Source organism: Glandiceps talaboti, chromosome 14 (assembly GCF_964340395.1).
Source record: "Glandiceps talaboti chromosome 14, keGlaTala1.1, whole genome shotgun sequence".
In the NCBI taxonomy this organism is placed as follows: domain Eukaryota; kingdom Metazoa; phylum Hemichordata; class Enteropneusta; family Spengelidae; genus Glandiceps; species Glandiceps talaboti.
In genome coordinates this window covers 18,575,589-18,597,389 of record NC_135562.1, presented here as the reverse complement: position 1 = coordinate 18,597,389, position 21,801 = coordinate 18,575,589, and the positions used below count along the sequence as shown (strand labels likewise).

Genomic DNA, 21,801 nt, shown 5'->3' with positions numbered 1-21,801 from the left:
GGGATTTCCGGGTAGTCAAGCTTATATACCAATAGCTAAGTTCCTTCTCCGTTGAGGGTGCCCTAATGGATTGCGCCATTTATATAGGGGTGGTTTTCAGGGGGGGGGGTCACCCTGTTTTTGAAATTAGCAGTACGGCCGGGGGAGGGTCTGCCTGTTTAAACAAATTTGGATGGGGGGGGGGGGTTATCCTGTTTGCGATTGTTATGGATTAAAACACCATTTCTACAGTTGGATGACTTGTCTGAACTGTGGTTTTTGTTCTTCTTCACGTTTCCTTACTATATTCTTGTAATAGTCTTTACCTAGAGTGACATTCAAAAACATAACTATACATATACATTCAATTACCTACCACATTAGTTACAGAACATGTCTGGTAAATACTCGGCTGATTCAGTATCACTACTTCACTTAGGATTGTGATATTGCAATCTGGGCCAAATTTTGAAGTATTCTTCATAGGTATAAGTTAAAATTTCGGACACTATATATTACCAACACTACCAATCACCACATAACGTAAGATTCCAGTTTCTAATATAAACATATAGTAGGTATGATCACCTAAACATCTTTAACATACAGGGCAGTGACTTTGCCATATCTGCAATAGCAATGCCACATTGCCACTATACCAAAATGTTATGGACACTACCATTTTCATGTGACATGCGAAACTGATTTAACTTAAGCTTTTACAAGCTGTGAAATGTTTGCCTAGAAGGCTATGAATAACCAAACAATGCATTAGAGCCAAACAAGCCATCCAGATCTGCTAGGGGAGACCCCTAGGACTACGTCACCTCAGATGAATGAGAAGCACTCAGTCAACCAACAATCAGATGCACCAGCCTTTTACTCTCTAGATGTTATATATCAAACTTGTCTTGACGAATTTAACCCTATGTATAAGTATTAATTGCACATTTTGGATGGCACTGTTTTTTAAAGATGTGAAATTTGTGCCAGGAGGGTCTAAAATTGCCTTAAAGGATTCTTACACTAAGGTTAAAAAACTCTATCTCTCCCTACCAATGATACAACCATCAGATGCTCTGACCTTTACTATAATGATGCTGTTTACATGTGTCAACCCTAGGTATAAAATATAATAGTTTCTGATACTTGATTGTGCTGTCTTGTAAAGCTTTGAAAATATTGCCTGAATGGCTCTGAATAGCCTAAAATCTGGCTTTAGGAGGCAGACAACTTTCTGAGCTTCTAGGGGGACCTCCCATGAGAGGTGAACATATCATTCCCCATCTCAATCTCTTCTCCCTTCCTTTTACTGTCGAGATGCTATTGATTTAAAAACAACAGTTCAACCTTATGTAGATGCTAATTACATGTCGGATATGATGACTTAATGGTAGGACCGACATTCGTGTTATGGAACTTCAGTTGAAATATACTATTTGAAAGGAAACATAACAAATATTGCGAACTTGTGGCCTAATCTTTTCCTCGGTCATTAAATTGTAACCTGTCGTGTTATTTTTAGCAGTTGCCCCGAATAAAGCCAGTTTACAAAACAAAAGGTATGTAAGTAGTAGCATATTCAAACTCTTTTGGTCACTTGATGCGCGCGCGTGAGTGTGTACGTACGTACGTACGTACGCAGGCAGGTAGGCAGGCTACCCCCTCCACACACACACACATACATGTATGCCATAAGAATAGAAGAGAAAGGGCTTCCTAGAGTTGCAAGGGTCAAGGTAACACACTCCCATAATGCATTCAAGATAATCAAGATGGCGAATTTATAGGTTCCCTATTGACAACCTCATTCCATACAGGTAAAACACTTGTTTATTTAAAGAGAACGCTAGTTGTGCGTATATTCTATATATCTTGGCAATATTTCAAGCTATCATTCACCGGCTCTATTTGATACAAGAACTCAGAAACCAATAAGAAACTGAACATGCTGCACTTCAAGAAAGCAAGTGTTAATGAGTATGTTTCTTGTGACATTTTGTTTAAATGAAATACCGAAAGTGCCACCATGCATATAGGCATTGAATACAAACATAAAAACATTGGTGTCTGGGTGTTGGCGTTTAGTTGCAGTACATTTAAATGGTTTATTTCATTATATGACACAACCCCATGATACGCAAGTGCAAGTGTGGCGTACTGGGAGTATTTTAATTGCACAAGTGCCTGCTGTGTTCTCTGTAGCCGTACTGTCACGAGCATGGCGTGTGAAAATGTAGCAGAAGAAGCACGAGTGAAAATACTCCTGACTCACATGACATGAGGTTCTATTATTAATATATATATATTTATCAGAAACATAAAAGTGACACTGTGATCACGACATTTCATGCACAACGAATGATTTCGCTCGCATTTGTATATCACTGGCATGCGATGGTATTGCCCATTAATATGCGCGCGCATCGGCGCAAGTAATCTCGGGTAATTATTAATAATGGACAAAATGTGGCAGGAAATTGCAATCTTACTATCTTAGTGTATAGATAATCCAGTTTCTTATAGGTTTCTGCGTAATTGTATTGTATTGTATTGTATTGTATTGTCTGTCTGTCTGTCTGTCTGTCTCTGTCTCTCTGTCTCTCTCTCTGTATAAGTTAAAGTGTTGGTAATATAGCCATATAGTTATATAAGAGTGTATTGAGAGTAAAATTAGGGTATTGGAGACAACTTTCAAGTACTCTATGGGTTCAAATAATGTTTATGGTTTGCACTTTTATGCCACTAATGGCCTCCTACATGTCCTTCTTTTTAAAGATGTGCTTACTGTTGGACGAGACCCCTTCCCATCCCCATTACCTATCATGGGCGATACTTACATCTTGAAAAACTTTACACTATATTTTGAATGATTAATTTTATCTTTCTAGGTACTCACACGACAACGATTATGAATAACACCTGTCTTAAGTGGCCTTTTACAGTATGGCTCTGCTTAGTATTGTTGACATTTTACAACACTGATGCAAATGGTAATAATAAAACAAAGCTGACTGTGCTGGGTTTTGTGCCTGTAAATATTACATCGGGTTGGTCTACTGGTGGAGTTATTCCAGCGATTGAAATGGCACTTGATGACGTCAACAACCGATCCGATATACTGAGTGATTATGAATTAACGTGGCAATGGGTTGATGATAAGGTAGGCACTTTTACAAACTAACTATCGGAAACAAAATTCGCTGGGAGATTCAGGCAGTTTAGGATTCCTACTGAGTCTCTCAACCAATGCAGTTAATGTAATTTAGACCAATTAGGAATGTAATCACTTTCGTATAATAGTATAATCCAATTTCCTTAGTAACCAATCATAAGTAGGTCAACATCAAGTTCGCGCCAATATTTATGAAATGTTGTTAACCCAAAAATAAGCTGATGAATATGCAACCTGTTTCAGTAGTCTATCGTGTTCTGCAGTCACTCTCTCAAGTGTCTCTTCTGTCTGTTTCTCCTGCATCTGATCCTGTTGAGAGCTCTTTATTCACTTTAGTACTTGGGAATACGTGTCCAAAGTGACAGTGACGGGCAGGGTTAAAGCTGCAGTTAATGGAGTTAAGTACACACCATACTGGTCGCAAGTGGCACTGCTTAGTGCGTGTTCAACAAATGGGCCAGTCGCCAGGTCAGCAACCAACTTTGGTTGGTTTTCTGGGGCTATAGGCAGAAACAGGCTGACCACACTAGCATAAAGTTGCAAGGCTGCCATACCCAATGTTTTGGTCATCGCAGCGCCAAGTCATGCTTCATAGCGAGCATAAAGTTTCTCAATCTCTTCACCAGCCATGGTATCTACCTGGTCTGCTGTAAGGCTTTTCCCTAGGTAATGCCTAGCTTGTCCACCAGCAGCTAGTGTACCTGACCTCTCTCTCTCTCTCTCTCTCTCTCTCTCTCTCTCTCTCTCTCTCTCGTGTGTGATGCGATTCGCGTTTTGCATTCTCCGACAGGTTCGGCTGTTTGGATTGGCACAGGTGCCACAGCAGCATCAGCAATTAACTGGTCAATAATGTTATTAAAACCAATGTAACACAGACTCCACCTCCTGTTATATGAGTAAATACTTGATCATCATTTAATTTCATTTAACTTGTTCATTGCATTGATTCATCTTCATATACTATATATAAATTGTATTTGACTAGATATGTGGTTACATTTCCATTCAATGTCCGACTAAATATTCGACTAAATATTGATTAAATATTCGATTAAATATTTGGTTAAATATTAGGGCAGCGCTAGGTTGGATACTGTCTACATAAATAATTTCTTGACCACCTGTAAACTATCCAGGTGTGAATACGTTTACAGAACTTTAACCTTTGACCCCTGTAAGGCTCCTTGGCGGTGGGGGTGGGGGTGAGGAGGTCTACAGAACGTTTGGTCCAGAACTCATATTAACCTTTGACCTCTAGTGAACATCGACCCACCAGTACCATTTAATATACATCTGGTCTATATATATTAATGGAGTCCATCTGGTCTAGAATATCTGCTTGTATAAGTAAGTTCCAAAACCACCCGTGTAAGGCCCTCTGGGGGTGAGGTCTTTTTTTTCTTTTTTTGTATATGTAGTGCAATTGCGAACAAGAGCCACTTCAGGAATAAATGACAAAGATATCTCCTAATTGGCCAAGCAAATTGGTTCGCTGCTGCTGTAAGACGGCAAGGAATTTAAGAACAATTACAGAAAAATGGACATAAACTGGTTTAAAAAACACAACAACAGGTTTTCACCCTACACTTTACGAAAGGTGTAGATTGTACGTAATACACTTTAACATGTATTGGGAATTGCACTCCTATACACGGGACTTCTATTTTACGTCCTGTCTGAGGGACAAAGGTAAAGTATAAAAAGGAATAAAAAATATATGAGACATACAAGTGTACAAATATCCATACGTTCTACAGAGGAGGCAAAATACATTGCTGGAAACCTAAATGACCAATAAAAGAACAAGACCCTACTAGAGAATTACAGCACCAGGTCTTACTGCACTATTTTCAGGCAGTTTAAGGAACAGGTCCAGCCAGCTCATAAATCACAAGTGCTCTAGTAAGCCAGGTGAATTGCCTACATCTCTTGAATCATCCAGTCACGCATTCTACCCCTCACCAAGTGTATCATACCTTGCCAAAGATAACATGAAGCATGATTACATGAATTAATCAGGATTAAAGTCTGCCTGTCAATGGTGCTATATTAAGTGCTTATGCACTCGCCATTTGGAAGACTGGATACCATCACTCTTAATTTTTCCTACGACTGCATCTGGAAGGTTGTTCCACATTCTTATTGCAGAGTGAAGGAAACTTCTATCCAGTGTAGATGTTTTTGCAGTTGGCATAGTCAGGACATGATCAGGCATAGATGTGCTCGCGCGAGTAGTACTGCGGGTTGTGTACATATTCGGTAGCATAGCCTGGAGGTCTCTGGGACAGTGGCTGGTGTGCATTTTGTAAAGCAATGCAGCTGCAGCAACCTGACCCGTCTATGTTGGAGACTAGTGATGGCCAATTCCCTGCATGCAGTTACAACTCTGTCTACTCCAATGATTCTGAGAGCTTTCTGCTGAATAGAGTCAAGTTGGCTTAGGACAGTTGGAGAGGCACTCATCCATGACAGACAGGCATATTCCATGATACTACGGATTTGGGCTTTGTCGATGGTTGATCTTCCTACAACATCAAGTTTGCTGGCAACTTTCCGCAGTGATGCAAGTCTCTGCCCAGCCCTTTTTGAGATGTCAGAAATGTGTCTGGTCCACAGAAGTTTACTGTCAATTGTGATGCCAAGGATATTCTCTACTACCAGTTTGGTATTTCCAAAGTACAGATCAGGAGTCGTTGGTTTCCTTTTCCTAGACAGTATCATGGCCTTGCATTTTGTGGGTTCAAAGGTGACTTTCCATTTGGCTGCCCACTTTCTCATGTTGTCAAGGTCTCTGTTCAGACTTGCCACTACACTGGCACTCTCGCTTGCAGATCTGATTGAGCTCTACAGACGATTGGTCCAGCAGCTGTTGGAAAGCCGGTACCCAATCTCTACCACAAGGACCGCTGGGGTTCATCTGGTCTAGAATTTATACGTAAGTTCTAAACCACCCTGTAAGGTTTTACAGGGGTCAAAAAGGTCAACAGGACATTTGACCCAGGACCCCCCTTCGCTATACTACTCGAGCCGTTATGTAAAATGTGACATTCTCCTTATTAAAAAGTGGCCCTACCTCAATTTCCTTTCTCTAAAACGTGACCCTCCCGTGTTAATTAAAATATTTCAAAATATAGTTTAAAATGCTGTCAGACCTGGACATGGACACGAATCCCAGAATCAATAGTAAGGACTTAATCCCATCACTGTCACCATGTTAAAAGTTTTAAAGACATTGGTTATTTCCCACTACTACCATCCAAGTGAATCTATATGTGAAGGTATTGCATTAATTAATATCTGTGTTCGGATCTAATTCGTTGAGCTGAAGGCCAGAACTCCGAAAGACTAGATGATGAGTACACTCCCGACATGAACGGGACCGAGGTCAACATCTCCATAACATTATTCCTGATGTCTTGACGAACAACATCCCTAGAGCAAAGCTAATCTAAGGTCGACATACTTTTAATTATAACGGTGCCTTACTTTGGAACTCTTACATATTAAAAGCAATAGTTCCACAGTTGTTTTCAAAAGGAGACTACTGCATTACAACATGTCCGCATAAATTTTACGTTTACTTTTACATAGCTTAATCAGATATATATGTATTCATTTCCTGATGAGTATGTTTAGATTAATTGTTGTGAAAATAATATTCAGATTTATTAGTTTTTTTCAATACATTCTTGCTGAGTTTAATATTATTTAACTATTTTTAAAACTGTATTGTGGCAATGATTAATAAAGTGGCAGGGCAAGACATCTCATTAGCTCTGTCAGAGCTATTAGTCATGTCCTTCACTATTGTACCTTAGTGTCTGTAGGTGTACATTTATTATCCATACATAAGTGAAAATAACGCAAGGCAACTGTTCCCCTTTTACTCCTGTGAAGCCCACTTCTCTCCTCTGACAAGTGACAAGAGACTTTCTTTCCACGGTGAGTGGGGGCATGGAAGGGTGACCGGTTAAGGGCGTTCAGTATAATTAACTTATACATAATTAATAAGGTAGTTATGGTAAAGCTGGTTTATTAAAACCAACAAAAGAGCAGTTAACGTCAATTTACAACACCAGCTTTTCAGATCATTACTTTATTACATTTCCTGGTGTGGTGTCCCCTTTAGCATCAGATTCGACACTCTGAGTGACAATAATCTAGCATTGCAATGGTAAGGTAAGACGTTGTACAACAGATCTGATACCCTGAGGAATTATAAGTATTTGTTTATGTTTCAAGTTTGTGTCTATTGTATCCTGATTATGACAGTAGGTTGATGATAAAGACATTGGGAATGATTCTTTAGTTTGTGCATATCATAGACTTAAAAAGTCGTTTTGAAGATCACTTAGCTTGTTTACCTTTTGCCAGTGGCTCCGTTGGAGAAAAGTGCAAATACAACGCATATGCTCTTTATGAATCCTTATTTCAGTCACTTGCCTGTCATTGTATTAGTTGAAATCTATGACTTTATACAGACTGTTGACATTCGATAGTGCGTTATTGATGATTTATAAGTATACCCTAATGGTAAATTAAAGTTATTATTCTTTTGTTTTGGAATTATATCCTAATGAAGTTTAAGCATAACCAAAACAACTACTTGAACATCACATCCATGGCTTGTAAAGGAATGATCTGGGTAATCACTAAATCATACTACTGTAAATGTGAAAGAATACTGTTTTCTTTCAACTCGATTTTCACCATATTTGTTCTTTATTTCCAAAATCAGTGTAACCCAGGATATTCCAGTTATCTTCTATCTGAGCATGTACATATGAAACCTCAGAAGATAGCAATACTTGGTGGTGGTTGTTCTGTTGCTACTGCTCCAGTAGCAGCATCCTCACACTACTATAATCTGGTACAGGTAGGGCAAAATATTTAGAATTGTTTACGAAAATGTACTTATGTTACAGAATAAAGATAACAACAATAACGTAAATGCAATTCCGCTACGAAGAAATTCCTTCTGGTTGGGATGTATGGATGTATGGATGGACGGACGGACGGCCGGATGTATGTATGTATGTATGTATGTATGTATGTATGTATGTATGTATGTATGTATGTATGTGTTTGTTTGTTTGTTTGTTTACATGTTTGTTTGTTTGTTTGTTTGTTTACCTGTCTGTTTGTTGGTTTGTAGAAAGGGATAGATATGTGGACAGGTACAGATGGGCATAATGTTGCCTATATTTTCCCACATTTCGTTGTTGAAACCAAAGTATATAACTTTCTCAACTGACAATATTTCAGTTAGGTTACTCGACTGGTTCTCCGGAATTCTCTGACAAGGCTACGTATCCTTTGTTCTCAAGAACACAATTATCAGATGCATCGGCAAATAAGGTACGCTTCAAAATATTGGAACACTTTAACTGGAAAAGAGTAGCAACTTTGTATCAGGCTGAGAAAATGTTCGTCGAGGTGAGCAATAAGTAAAATCTTACTTTACTTTGTACACATCTTAACATCTGACAGTCATAACCAAACCTGAAACAAAATATCGGATGATAATATGTAACTTTATTTCTTTACCTTAGCGATAGTGGAAATATTAAATATTTGTGCTTACTCTTCGCCTTGTTTTTATTTTACTCTCGGAATTACAAAATTATTTCAAAACGACAGGTATATATTATCCCATTTTTGTCTCATTTCACCTAATCCAACTCTGAAATTCAAAACAGGCAAAATTACCACATTTTTGCTGGAAAGAAACAGAGTAACACATTTGTAACAAACGACAATCTTCTATTATTTGATTTCATGACTTGAAGCTTTCAGGAGATTTGGAGGACAATCTTGCACGCATGGATATCGACATCATGGCATCTCTAGTGTTCACTCGTTCTCCAGAACAAAAACTACGGATAGTACAAGTAAGCAAGTAAAACCAACTGCACACGTACCGCAAATATACACATATAGATGCGCACACAGAGAGACAGAGACAGACAGACAGACAGACAGACAGACAGACAGACATACATACATGCATACATACATACATACATACATTCGTGTTTGTGTTTGTAATATTTTTTATAAACATCTATATGCATTATTTCCTTACACGTCATGATTTTTTAAAGATACAAATCTCCAACTATGCTGTATCAGATACAGTGCAGTTATGATATATTTCAGTGCAGTCAACTGTGATAGCTAGAAATTTGCCAGAAAAAAGTTACGTGAACGCTTTTGAATAGTAATCGTTAAAACTATTTTACAAATAGTAAAGGTTAGTCACATGAAAGTATGATCGTTTCTTTCTTATTTTCTGTAACCTTAGAAGGCAGATGGGCGAATAATATTCGTGAATTCTTATGAAGATCATGCACGAGCATTATTTTGCAATGTAAGTTGGTTGCTCACATTGGAGAAAATTTCCAAAACACTGCTCTACAAAAGAAAGCGTATAATTTTGACCAAACCTTGAATACAATTTAGTGTCGAATGGTTTTGTTTAATGCACATTATGAATCTGGGAGCAAATTTCCTCGAAAATTTCTCTCTGAACTTTGCCATAAGACTTTGTTCCTGATATCCTTTTGCTATTATAATAAAAATATAGGGGGTCAAAGTCTAGTTTTCAAGATGTCCCTCGGAATTGAATATTTAAACGTTTGCTATGATTTTATTCATAAAACTCTCAATCCATTCTCAGCCCAAATCAATAAAACATCACGGGTCCCCAAGAAATGATGTTTAAATGATATCAAAATTAAACCATTTTAGGATCAAAAGTGGTCGACAAATGCTGTATTTATTAGTTTGTTACGTTGAGAAAATAAAAGAAATTTGAAGAACCTTGATTTCCACAATTCGCATTCAACCTAAACATGGTAAACTGGAAGTAGCTACGTATGTGATCACTACATATAATTATGCTGAAGGCAGACCTAGCAGTACACGGTCTACACTATGTACCACCTTCTTAGAGTCAGAGTTCGCAAAATACTCATAAAAACTATATTTATTTAATTTTGTCTTGTTATCAGGCATATCATTTAGGTATGTATGGTGCCAAGTATGCCTACATTATAGCAGGTTGGTATTCTACAAATTGGTGGATGAAGGAAGATGATGCAGTAAACTGTACACATGATGAAATGCGAACAGTATTGGAAAATACAATTGAAATTGCAGAAATTGCTAAAGATTTGTCAAACCAAACGACGATCAGTGGGCAGGTATGTATCCTGTTTATTGAATTAAGACCAAATGCCATTCAGATATCTGGTTGGTAAATTCTTCGCTATCACCTCGATACCCTAAGAAGCTATTAGACTGGTTTCTATCAGAGTCCCTGTGTTTCGTTTAAATCGGACACAAATGTTACAAACATAATAGGGGAAACACGAGTGTGTACTTGAAACATTTGGTTACCTAACATCAAATCTCTTAGATTGCATGATTTCCCCAAAATATCATGTCCCAACTAATCATAATTCTCATTTCACCACATTTCAGACCTTCCACCAATATGACAGGATGTATAGATCTGCACTACAACGCCACCAATACGAAAATCTCGTCTACCATCCATGGCATGGTTTTGGCTATGATGCTGTTTGGGCTCTTGCGTTGGCTTTGAATACCAGTATTGAGAGGCTTTCTAATATTGTAAGTATTTGATACCACTTGTTAAAATACGTCTAAAATCGATATAAAACTCACATTGAAATGAATTTGTTAGGATGTAGTGAACTAGAGAGGGCCTGGTACTTTCTTTGCTACCATTTACATAACCAGCATCTTCAAATGAGAGACATCTAGCAATACATCCGAATATACTTAGTAACATACGAAACCAGCGAAGAGGCAAACATTGCAATCAAAGGCAGAATTAGAACGTTAGGGAGCTTCTGTAATTACAGATAAAATATGACACTCCCCGATTCCGTCGTGCTAAAAATGCCCCGAGGCCTTGTATGACCCATAAATGTAATAAAAACCATCACTTATGTACTAATAATAAATATATCAACTTATGACCATCAATGGAATAAATAAATATAAATAAATATAATACCATTTAACCATAAATGTAATAAACTGACTCACCATAAATGTAATAAACTGACTCACCATAAATGTAATAAACTGACTCACCATAAATGGAATAAACTGTCTCACCATTAGATGGAATAAACTGACTCACAATAAATTGAATAAACTGATTCACCATAAATGGAATAACATTTAACCATGGAATAAACTGACTCATCATAAATGTAAAAATTCTAAAATATGGCCGTCTCCCTAGAACCATATAAAGTATAAAGTGAACCCCACTCCACCCCTTATTTCCTCGGCCCTCCCCAATGTAATAATTGAAGGCTCCATTCACAAAGACTGTTGCCAGATTTCCCACTCACGACAATGAAAAGTGGATAAGACTCTTTTACCAAATGACAATATGGAATCATACTTCAGTTTCTATGATTATGTTTCCTTAGATGTTAAATTCTTCCAACGAGAAACGTCCAACATTGCTGCAGGATTTCACATATGAGAATAGTGAAATGGCAACACTTATGCTGGGAGCGCTCCGTAACACATCTTTCCACGGAGTGTCAGTAAGTGTCTAAGATATACAGTATTTGCCTATTCTGAAACACAGCAATATCAGCTAAGCTGTATTATTACATTATAAATGGGTTGGTGGTGTTGGGTACTTGTAAGAGTATTGTTAAAAGTGCGTATACACTGATTTTCTAATGCCAAATGGTTAAACTGTATCATGAAAATAATTGCTGGTTAACATTCAAATTGACTATGGTAATATGGTACATTATTGGTTGATAATAACTGACTATCATGGTGATATGGTAAATTATTTGGTGATGTGATAATTGACTAGAGCCATAAACGTCAACACAGGAATATGTCTACCAATACCATTTTTATCTTATAGGGTTATGTTCAGTTTGACAGCCGAGGCGATAGAATTGGACATTTTGAAATTCGTCAAATCAAAGGTAATTTGTTCAAGGCGTGAACAAATTTCCATATTAACAAATATCATGTTTCGACTTTTTATTAAATAAACCATGGGTACAAAGTGCAGGTCATGTCCGATACAGATCAGGCCAGGTCAGGTATTTTATTTTATTTTGAATTTTTTTTTCAGGTTCACATTCAGATCCAAAGATATGAAATCCGTCGTTCTGTTTATTGTAGATTTTAGATTCGTTGTCGTCAGGTTATATTTTTCCGTGATGTGTCAGGTTACTCGCCATCAGTTATTATGTGGTTTTTTCCCAAATCATCATGCAATTAATGTCTCCTATTCTAGGAATCATTTTTTTTCACATCGATTTCATATTCGTTCTTGTATGCACTGTGTGTGTGGATGCGTTCAAGACCATAAAACAAAACGTTTTGTCATTGCTTGGCCAGTGCACACTGGACATATATAGGCACTTTTAAAATGCTGCACGTGAAAAACAAAAAAGATGGTCGACTCTTATATAGACAAATTGTCGCATTTCTTGTAGTACTAGTATTTATTGATGACACAGGATGATTTGCACAACTAAAATATACAATTGCAATAGATTGTTTGGAGCAGACTTATTCTCATGTTCAATGCAAGCCCTCGCGTGAATGACTGAATGGTGACTGTCTTTCTGATCATAGTAGTGAAAACTGCTGAACGGGATGAATGTTTCTGACACAAGTCATACTAATAGCTATTCACTGACTATCTTCGTCCAATTCAAGAGCTTATTCTCTAATTTGAGAAAGTTGGTATAATCATATGTCTACATTTCATCTACTTTTGTTGTTTTTTTGTTGATGCAATTTTTTTTGTTGTGCAATGAATATTATTTTGAACATGATATTTAAAGACGTGTTCAGCAGAATATAAACATGTTGTTGAATTAGCATTCATAAAAAAAGTGAGATTTGACATGGAAAACAATAATATTGCGAATAAAAACAGATGACGGATCGTAGGATCCGAACATAAACCCAAACATTCTGTCGGTACCTGACTTGAACTCGACCTGAGCTTTGTACCGACTTTCGTCTAAATGACTAGCTGGCTGGACGGACGGACGTATGGGCGGACAGATGGACATACAAACAGAGAGACGGACCAATAGCCTACATATTTGTACTCACATGATATTTATATGAAATCACTTGATTGATGAAAGTAGCTGATAGATACGTAATCTTGTTTATTACTCGATATTTACTTCCAGGTGGAAATCCAGAATCACGTGGTATATTTGATTTCGAAGGCAATATGACAATTACAGAGCCATTCATATGGCAAGGTTAGTTTTTCACGATAATATCACATAACGTGTGTTTATTATATACATCACCTCTTTTTGAAATGTAACTCCTTTCTCTGTTATGCCAATTCTCGAAGTACAGCTCTTGGAATATACATAGTTGTTCATAAGACGAATTCAAACTAATTAGAATTCTACCTTTCATAGGTAATCTACCACCATTGGACGGAGAACAGTTAGAATACAAGACTCTGCACGTACACGATGGACTACTTTTCTCGGCTACAGTGTTTGCATCGTTTGGAATCCTACTTGATATCTTCTTTCTCTGCCTCAACATCATCAAACGAAACCATGGGTAGGTCTGTAGTCACCAGCAATATTATAACAACATTACAAGTTACATTTATTGAACAGCATGCTAAAACAACTACAAAGTCAACAACATGACAAAAGACATGACACATACTAGTATTAACGAATGTTACTGTACTTTTGTGATAAATCTATAGGACGTATATAGTAATCAAACGTTGCATTGTACCTGTCCACTAGCGTTCCCGTCGAGCTTTAAATCAAACTGACTTTCCTTGTTAATTCCTTTGTAGATTCATCAAGTTATCTTCTCCAAGGATGAATACCATTACTTTATTTGGTGCTTTGTTGGTGTATGTATCAATCGTTCCATTTGGTTTAATGGGCTCTCGTTACTTAAACACTGACAACCAACGTACAACTGCCTGTCAGGTGAGTGGATATGGATAAATTCTCTTAAATAAACTCTTTAAAATTTGGATTTTACTTTGCTCAAGAAAACGTTAATGCTTACCCAGCTAAAATCAAGAAATGAAATTAGGATTAATCATACACATTTTCCTAATAGAGGTCAAATATTACCAAAATTAAACATTTTAGAATCCAAAATGGCTGCGAAATATTGTGTTAATTCAATGGGAAAATAAAAAAAATTGACGTTTTCCATGAAGACAAGATGGCGAGTCCCAACTTTATTTTATTATTTCGAAAGGGCCAGGAGCGGGTGACAATGTTTGGAGAGGTTTAAAAACATTGATTTTCAAAGGCCATTTCTCCCCAAGCCACAAGCTAACTAAAGCCCTGTTATTATAACACATAATACAAAATACACTATCTTATTTTGTCTGATACCAAACAGTAAAGTGTATAGCAAACTAGATTCTATAGAAGGGGAATTGTGCACACCCTTAACATTAGTTACAGCACAGAAATGTTGCAGGGTATATGTTTCTGTAGCCATGCTACATGACTGTGAAAAGCGGCCTTTAATAATGGTATTGGTGTAGCTTTATCAAAGGCCACCGAATATAGAGATACATTCCATTTGGCTAAAGCTGCTGACGTCATACGCAGACAAATATTGCAAAGTTTGACTATAATTTCAATCAGGGAGGTATTGAAGAAACAATTCCGTCCTCCCTATTGCAGTTCATTTGTATGATTGAACATGGTGCTGATATCAAATCTCATGTGAGATATGATGCAACGAAGTCAGATGTTGCCATTGCTCTATTGTTGCAATATAAGTGCAACGGGAATATCTCAGAGGTAACTCAAACTCATAGGCATTCAAAGGAACGAGGCAGGGATCAATTTAAATAATCATGGACAGACTTGAAAACAAAGACACGTGTTCATTCTATCAATCTATGAAGAGAAACGGAACTTCTGTCTTCCAAAAGACAAAAACTAAAAGCACTTCAAAAGTAAAAAGACTGAAGGAAGCCTGCAATCTCTTCTCGAGGTTGTTCATTTCTTGCCAGAACAGACAGTGTGACCTTCTTGAATTATTTCAGCATGAAAACCAGTCATTTCCGATATCACTTAGTGACAAAGATCAGCTTCAATCTTGTCAGAAATATCAATTTATGAATTGCTTCAGAAATTTGTTGAATTACAAGATCTTGAACCAAAAGTAGAATCTGTCATCATAGATGGAAGTGCACTGATTAATGTATTGAAACCACATTCATCTAAAACCTTTGATGGCCATGCCAGAGAAGATTTTTGCCAAAAATGCAGCGATTTTTAAAATATATAGAACAAACATTGCATGTTATGTTTATTGCAAGATAGCCTGAAAGCAGAGGCAATATCGAAGCGAGGGAGAGGGATGAGTCATTGGAACAAGCAAAATCGCAACAAACTGGCATAGCTTCCTAAGAGATGACAATGATAAATAGAATTGTTTGGTTTTCTTGTTGACAAATTTGGGAAACTTGTCTATTTAGACATAATCCTGGCAACGAAAGCAGAGGGGTGATCAGTAACCAGGATATCTGACGAGATAATATCGAGCCCTGTACTCGTGAAGAGTCAGACACGTATGTTTGTCCATGCAAGACATCATGTAATCAATGGCTATACAACAATTACAATCTATGCAAGATGATCTAGAGACACAGATGTTGTGGTAATAGCTATATCTGTTTTCAAGACTCTCAAGAATCTTGGTCTTGAGCAACTATGGATTACTGTTGGCCATGGAAAAGATTTGGGATGGATTCCAATACACCAATACATGGCTTATTTTCACAGTTAGGTCTAATGAAACTTTTTTTTTTACCTCGACCACGAAAAGCAGACACAACATCACAACCACTAAAAGCATGGAAAAATGGAACTCCAGTAGGTTTCATTAGACCTAAGTCACCTAACTGTGAAAATAAGTCATGTATTGGAATACATCCCAAATTATTATGGCATAAAATACACAAAATTCACAAAGATGCCATTAAAATCTCCGAACAATGATAAATTACACAAAAAATACTTATTTCTGGTCAGAGAATATGATTCAGCATTATAAATAGCATACAAATCAACACCAAGATCATCAAAATCCGAAAGCAAGTTCCACAAATGTGATTTCATAGAATTATGTGGCAGCCATTTTGGATTTCCAAGTGGCTAGTGTTATTTTCTGAATCATGAGTCAATTATCATTGACCCTTAAACATTGTCTGTACCCAATTTCAAGGTTGTATCACACAGTGAACGATTCTGGCATGGATGTTACAAGCACCCATTCTGTATTAGTATTGCTCACATACGTTACATGGGTGTTGGCATTCCACTCATCTGTCAGTTCTGTGTATGTCACAGCTATGTGCTGGACTACATCTATCTTACTTAGATATTTAACAAACAGGTTTTACAGCCACTGCGGCTACGGGTTTAACATTTCGTTTGATGTCAGTTTATACTTTATATATAAAGAGTCTTCTTTTTATTTGGTTAAAATATCAATTACTCTCTATAGGTTGGTAAATGGGTTCTAACTATTGGGTTTACGCTAGGATTTGGACCAATGTTTGCGAAGACCTGGCGTATCTATAGGATTTTTATCAAAACAAAAATACTGAGAGGGGTAAGTTATTGTACAACAAAGTGTCCCACCAATACAAAAGTTGTAATGCCCTCGCATTTACGATGTATAGGTATTAATGTTAGACTAAAATATAGCATTGGTGTAAAATGTACTAAAAGATTCATAAAAAAAGCAGTTTGTGTTTAAGGAGTCTCATTACTAGCATCGCCATTACAATGCTAAAAGTATTCACAAACTTTGCATTGGATAAAATTTGCTAAAGACCGATTTCATACAATTAGGTAGCCTAGTATAGCCACTTTCTGTTTCTCTTGCTGGATTTGTGTAGAATAGGGGAATGCACTGTGATAAATGCTGCAGAGGTAGGTTCACATACATAATATGTCCAGTGCAGTTTCAAGGTAGAGTCTGGAGACCTCCCGTTTGGGTCCTACACCAGGAGAGCTTCAGCAGACACTTTGTAGGTTTCCTAAATCGGGATGGTTTCAAGAGACATCCTGTAAGTGTCCTAAGTCAGGATGATTAGACCTGTAATAGGTGTGCATGTACTAAGTCAGAATAATTTCAGTAAACCACCTGTATGTGTACTAAGTCAGGATGGTTTCAGGAGACCTCCTGTAGGTGTACCAAATCAGGATGGTTAGCCCTCCTGTAGGAATCCTAAGTCATGATGATTTCAAAAGACCACCTAAAGGTGTTCCAAGTCAGGAAGGTTTAAGGAGACCTGATAAATGTCATTAATCTGAATGATTTACATTTACATGTATAGTAATGTATAGTAATGAGTACATAGGTATGAGTTAGGCAGGTAGTTTTGCCACTGTAAATGAGGCGTCAGTTGTGGCCCATGTACATTATGACATGGATAAGTGGGATAAATTTTGACTGACTCTTTCATATTTGATATGCACAGAAAACTGCATTATGAAGTAAATCCACACCATATTCATATTTTACAGCCAATGCACGATAAACATTTGATAATATTTGTACTTATCCTACTGTTGGCTGATATTATTGTCTTAACTACTTGGCAACTGGTTGATCCCTGCATTACAAGCCTTACCGATGTGTCTACAGAAGTAAGTAACAATTCTCGTAGAAGATCCTTGAACAGACAATGAACAATGAATATCAATGGGGAGATGTTTTACACTGAAGGGAATAGGCACTTAGGAGTCAAGAATATTCATTGATTGAACATATTATTTCTTATGACGCCCTTGATGTGTTGGCTCACAGCAAGATACCCTATAGAGGTGTTATGCTTTCATTTCCGCATCTAGCTGGCAGATCGTGTAACTATGGATCACTTTGACTTTAGGGAATTAGCTAGCGGACATCACTCAGTGTTCATGGTTAACTTTGAATCATTTTAGAAGTAACCATGAGCAGATCGAAGCTCCTTGTCTAGGCCTAGCTGTTTACTTCAGCTCGCTTCTCTTCTAAAGTGAACCCATACTTTATTTCCAACTGTAAATTCTTATAAACATAATGTATACAATACTCCAATGATTGGACGATAAAATTATTAACAGCATAAATGAATAAACCAACGTGTTGTTGCCTTAATTTACTGCAAATACCATTGGCGAATATGAAAAGTAGCTAAACAATTTGCACTTCCAGCTGCATGTAATTAGTCATTATTTGACATTTTTGATCTTTTAATGACTTAATGTCATTTCAGAAGAATACTTTGCGAAATGCAAACAATTTTTGTAAGTATTGATTCATGACAGCTGACATTATGAAAATGTCTACATTTCCTTTAATATATATGCGCGCGCGCATGCACACACACACACACATACACACACAACGAGGTGTGTGTCTGCTTTGTTGTCGTGTCTTTTTACTTTGTGTATTCTTATCTTCTATCATTGTCAGTGATTCTTTATATCCTTCATCAACAGAATGTGGGAGAGTCAATTACGCATATATTGAGAGCCTACTCATGTTCCTCTGATCATTTCTGGTGGTGGTGTGGTATTATAACTGGACAGAAGGGACTGTTACTGATATTTGGCTGCTTTCTTGCACATGAAACAAGAAATATACAAGTAGAAGGTTTAAATGATTCTAGGTATCTACAGTTAGTTGTTTCAGTTTATAAATCAAAACTATTCAGGGCGTTGATGCAACTGATTTTAAGATACTAACACATTGTTTTCACGCATCCTTCAGTGATTGGCTTAGATCGGATATGGACAAGTGAATCATAGTGAACTAAGTTTGTATACGGTGGGCACTATTTATGTTTTATTTCCCTAGGATACTATTGATGAAGCATACAGAAGTCAGTACTGATATCTGCTTTGCCAATGGACAGAATATGTCAGAGAATGTCATGTGTGGGAACACACTTATTGCCTGGCCTCATTAGGCCCTTGGTAAATGTCATGTTACCGCTAAAGAAGTACTGTACAGTAGCAACTATTTCATGCAGCAGCAATTAGCCTTGGAAGTAGTATGGGGGGGGGGGGGGGGGGGTTTACAAAAAGTACACTAGTTGATAGTTGATAGCCAGACAATAAGCTTTAAATATTACCCATGCCATTGTTCCCAGTAAACATTGTTTTCCATTATTGGCATTCTCCTCATGGCAATGATAATATATCATCATACTTGTCTGGACAATAAGCTATTCGCTAATCATCTGTTCGGCAACATAATTCATGAAGGGCGATCATCAACCACCATTACTAATTTTGTCTGTTTCTAAATCAAATGTAGACGATAACTTGTGTACGAATCATAGTTTATCTTTAATGAACATACAGCGTTATTTTGCATTGCACTGTTGTCTAATATATTTGATATTTTCTACAGGCAAATTGGTATATCTATCTATAACATCATGATGGCCAGCTTATTAATCACAATCCTAACCTTTGTACTCCAAGATAACCCTAATCTAAGCTACCTGTTTGCAAGTCTACCGATATTTCTATGCACCACTGTCACCTTATGCATGATGTTTGTTACAAAGGTAAGGTTAACAGATTTTTTAGAACAAAGATTTTTAGTTTAAACGTCATGAACAAACGAAATTAATTTTACACAGCTCGAGATCTTATTAGGGACATCAACAACTTGTCATCAGAAGGAGACGAAAATGAAAGTTGATAATCCTATTGCTAATGCTGATTTATAACATCATTTTGGATCATCTTATTAGTCAACATTATATCATAAATTCAGTTTTGAACGCGGGTTTAACGTTCGTCGTAAAAGACAGTCCCGTTTATGGCACCGGCCAAGATCAATACAAGTGCAATACAAGTATTTATCTCCTTGGCTTTGTACATCAACACTATAACCAATCAGATTGCCTCATGTATACCACGTGATATGCAATGCCTCAGCCAGATACATCCACTGAAAACTGAGTTATAAATCTTGACTGTAGCTGGAAGTATCAAATAGGGTTTGCGAGAGCATGGATTTCACTGATGCTGTGTACCGTCAAATGTGTACCGTTTGGTGTTTCAGCTTTAATAGTAATAAATATTCATGAGGAATGACGTCACGACGATCCCATACATTCTGTAGTGCTGAATCATGTTCCCCGAATGCGTGTATCTAATGCTGATCGGCGACTAATTATACTCTGACTTATACCTGACTTGTGAATGAATGAATGCCAATGTGTCAGTGATGAGATGTGGCTAATTATGAAGTTCCCCCCCCCCACCCATCCCCGCCGCCCAATCATTTCCATCATGTTTATCAGCACCATGCTTAGTCTAGTGCTATCCATGGCATCGCATCTCAAGATATATCTTTACAATGTCATCAAGATCAACAAGGTCCAGAGTTGAAACTGCATACAGTTTTTGTTAATCAATCACGTAATTCTGTCCAATAAAGGGCGTAGCATCGTATCTCTTTACCTCGAGATCAAAAAGGTCCAAAGATGAAATTCAATATGGAAGCCACCCATACGGTTTTTGCTAATCAATCACGTATATTGTTTCAGCTACTTATACACTATTGACACCATTCTTGAGGTGTACTCATTTGCATTGCGACAGTTGACATTTACTCATTTGCATTTTGGTTCGTGATTTCTCATTGAGCCAGACGGGGTGAACAGATTATTCGATACCACGTGTAGTTTCTCAACTACATTGCCATATTCACAATAAGGATACGTAGTAGTAGTAGTAGTAAAATTTATTTAAGAACAGGGTAGCCAGGAAACAACAGAAGCTGATTTCCACCTGTGCCCTGTTACCACACACAAACAAAACGTTTATACATACCACACAAAAAGAGATTACAAACAATGTGAAAGCAACGTTAACAAGATGAAAAAGCAACAATATCAATAGATACATTTACAATGCCATCCAGTTACATCATACTCGCAGTCATCCTCTCTGACATAATATGATTTATGAATGTATTTCTGAAAGTATGAATTGTTTTGCACTGCTTAGTATGTGTTGGCAGACTGTTCCATAAAAAAACATTACATTTCGTTAAAGCGACGTGACATTTATTTTATTTCCGTGTGCTGTTATATTTAATCGACTTTATGTTCTCCAGGTCATAGCTGTCTGGAGGGACCCATCGGGTAAACGATTCCATACCAGGCGGACAAGTGTGGGCTTATTAACACCACAAAGTTTATCAGAAGACAAGCGGACGAAGAGTGATTCTGGTGATTCAAATGTTTAGACGGTTAAAAGTTTGACGTTCTTCAATATTTGTCTTCGTTCAGTGGAGGAAAATACGAATAGTCAAAGGTTCCCTAGTTTAGTTCCAATTCCAGAAAAAGTCGCGGGAAAATGGTCTTATGGGCATTTTTGGGTACAAACTGGAAGGCAACTTTTCTAGAGTAATTTAATGGTGCTAATTCAAACTAAAAACATCTCTTCCAAGCGAAATTTTGAGAGCTTACCCCTCAAATTTGCATCAACTTGAAACATCTTTGCGTAAAACTACTTTTATAAAGCTATCACAATGGCTTTCTCATATTTTTGACTAAGTATGATACATTTCTCCAT

At 37.2% G+C, this 21,801-nt stretch overlaps 1 protein-coding gene across 1 annotated transcript; it reads left to right on the top strand.

Annotated features, from left to right (window-relative positions):
- The first annotated feature begins 2,890 nt into the window (after positions 1-2,890).
- Positions 2,891-21,472, top strand: LOC144445380 (gamma-aminobutyric acid type B receptor subunit 2-like). The gene is made up of 15 exons (XM_078134919.1): positions 2,891-3,142; positions 7,893-8,030; positions 8,420-8,590; positions 8,944-9,045; positions 9,459-9,524; positions 10,168-10,359; positions 10,640-10,792; positions 11,629-11,748; positions 13,660-13,781; positions 14,028-14,166; positions 16,718-16,825; positions 17,761-17,868; positions 18,703-18,872; positions 19,619-19,778; positions 21,341-21,472. Exons 1-15 carry the CDS (start codon positions 2,891-2,893, stop codon positions 21,470-21,472), a joined length of 2,133 nt encoding a protein of 710 aa, XP_077991045.1.
- The last annotated feature ends 329 nt before the right edge of the window (positions 21,473-21,801 follow it).

Coding starts and splice junctions, on each gene's coding strand:
- LOC144445380 (XM_078134919.1), top strand. CDS start 2,891: ATGAATAACACCTGTCTTAAGTGGCCTTTTACAGTATGGCTCTGCTTA. Junction 13,782..14,027: donor TCAAACGAAACCATGGGTAG/GTCTGTAGTCAC, acceptor ATTCCTTTGTAG/ATTCATCAAGTTATCTTCTC. Junction 19,779..21,340: donor GCATGATGTTTGTTACAAAG/GTAAGGTTAACA, acceptor TATGTTCTCCAG/GTCATAGCTGTCTGGAGGGA.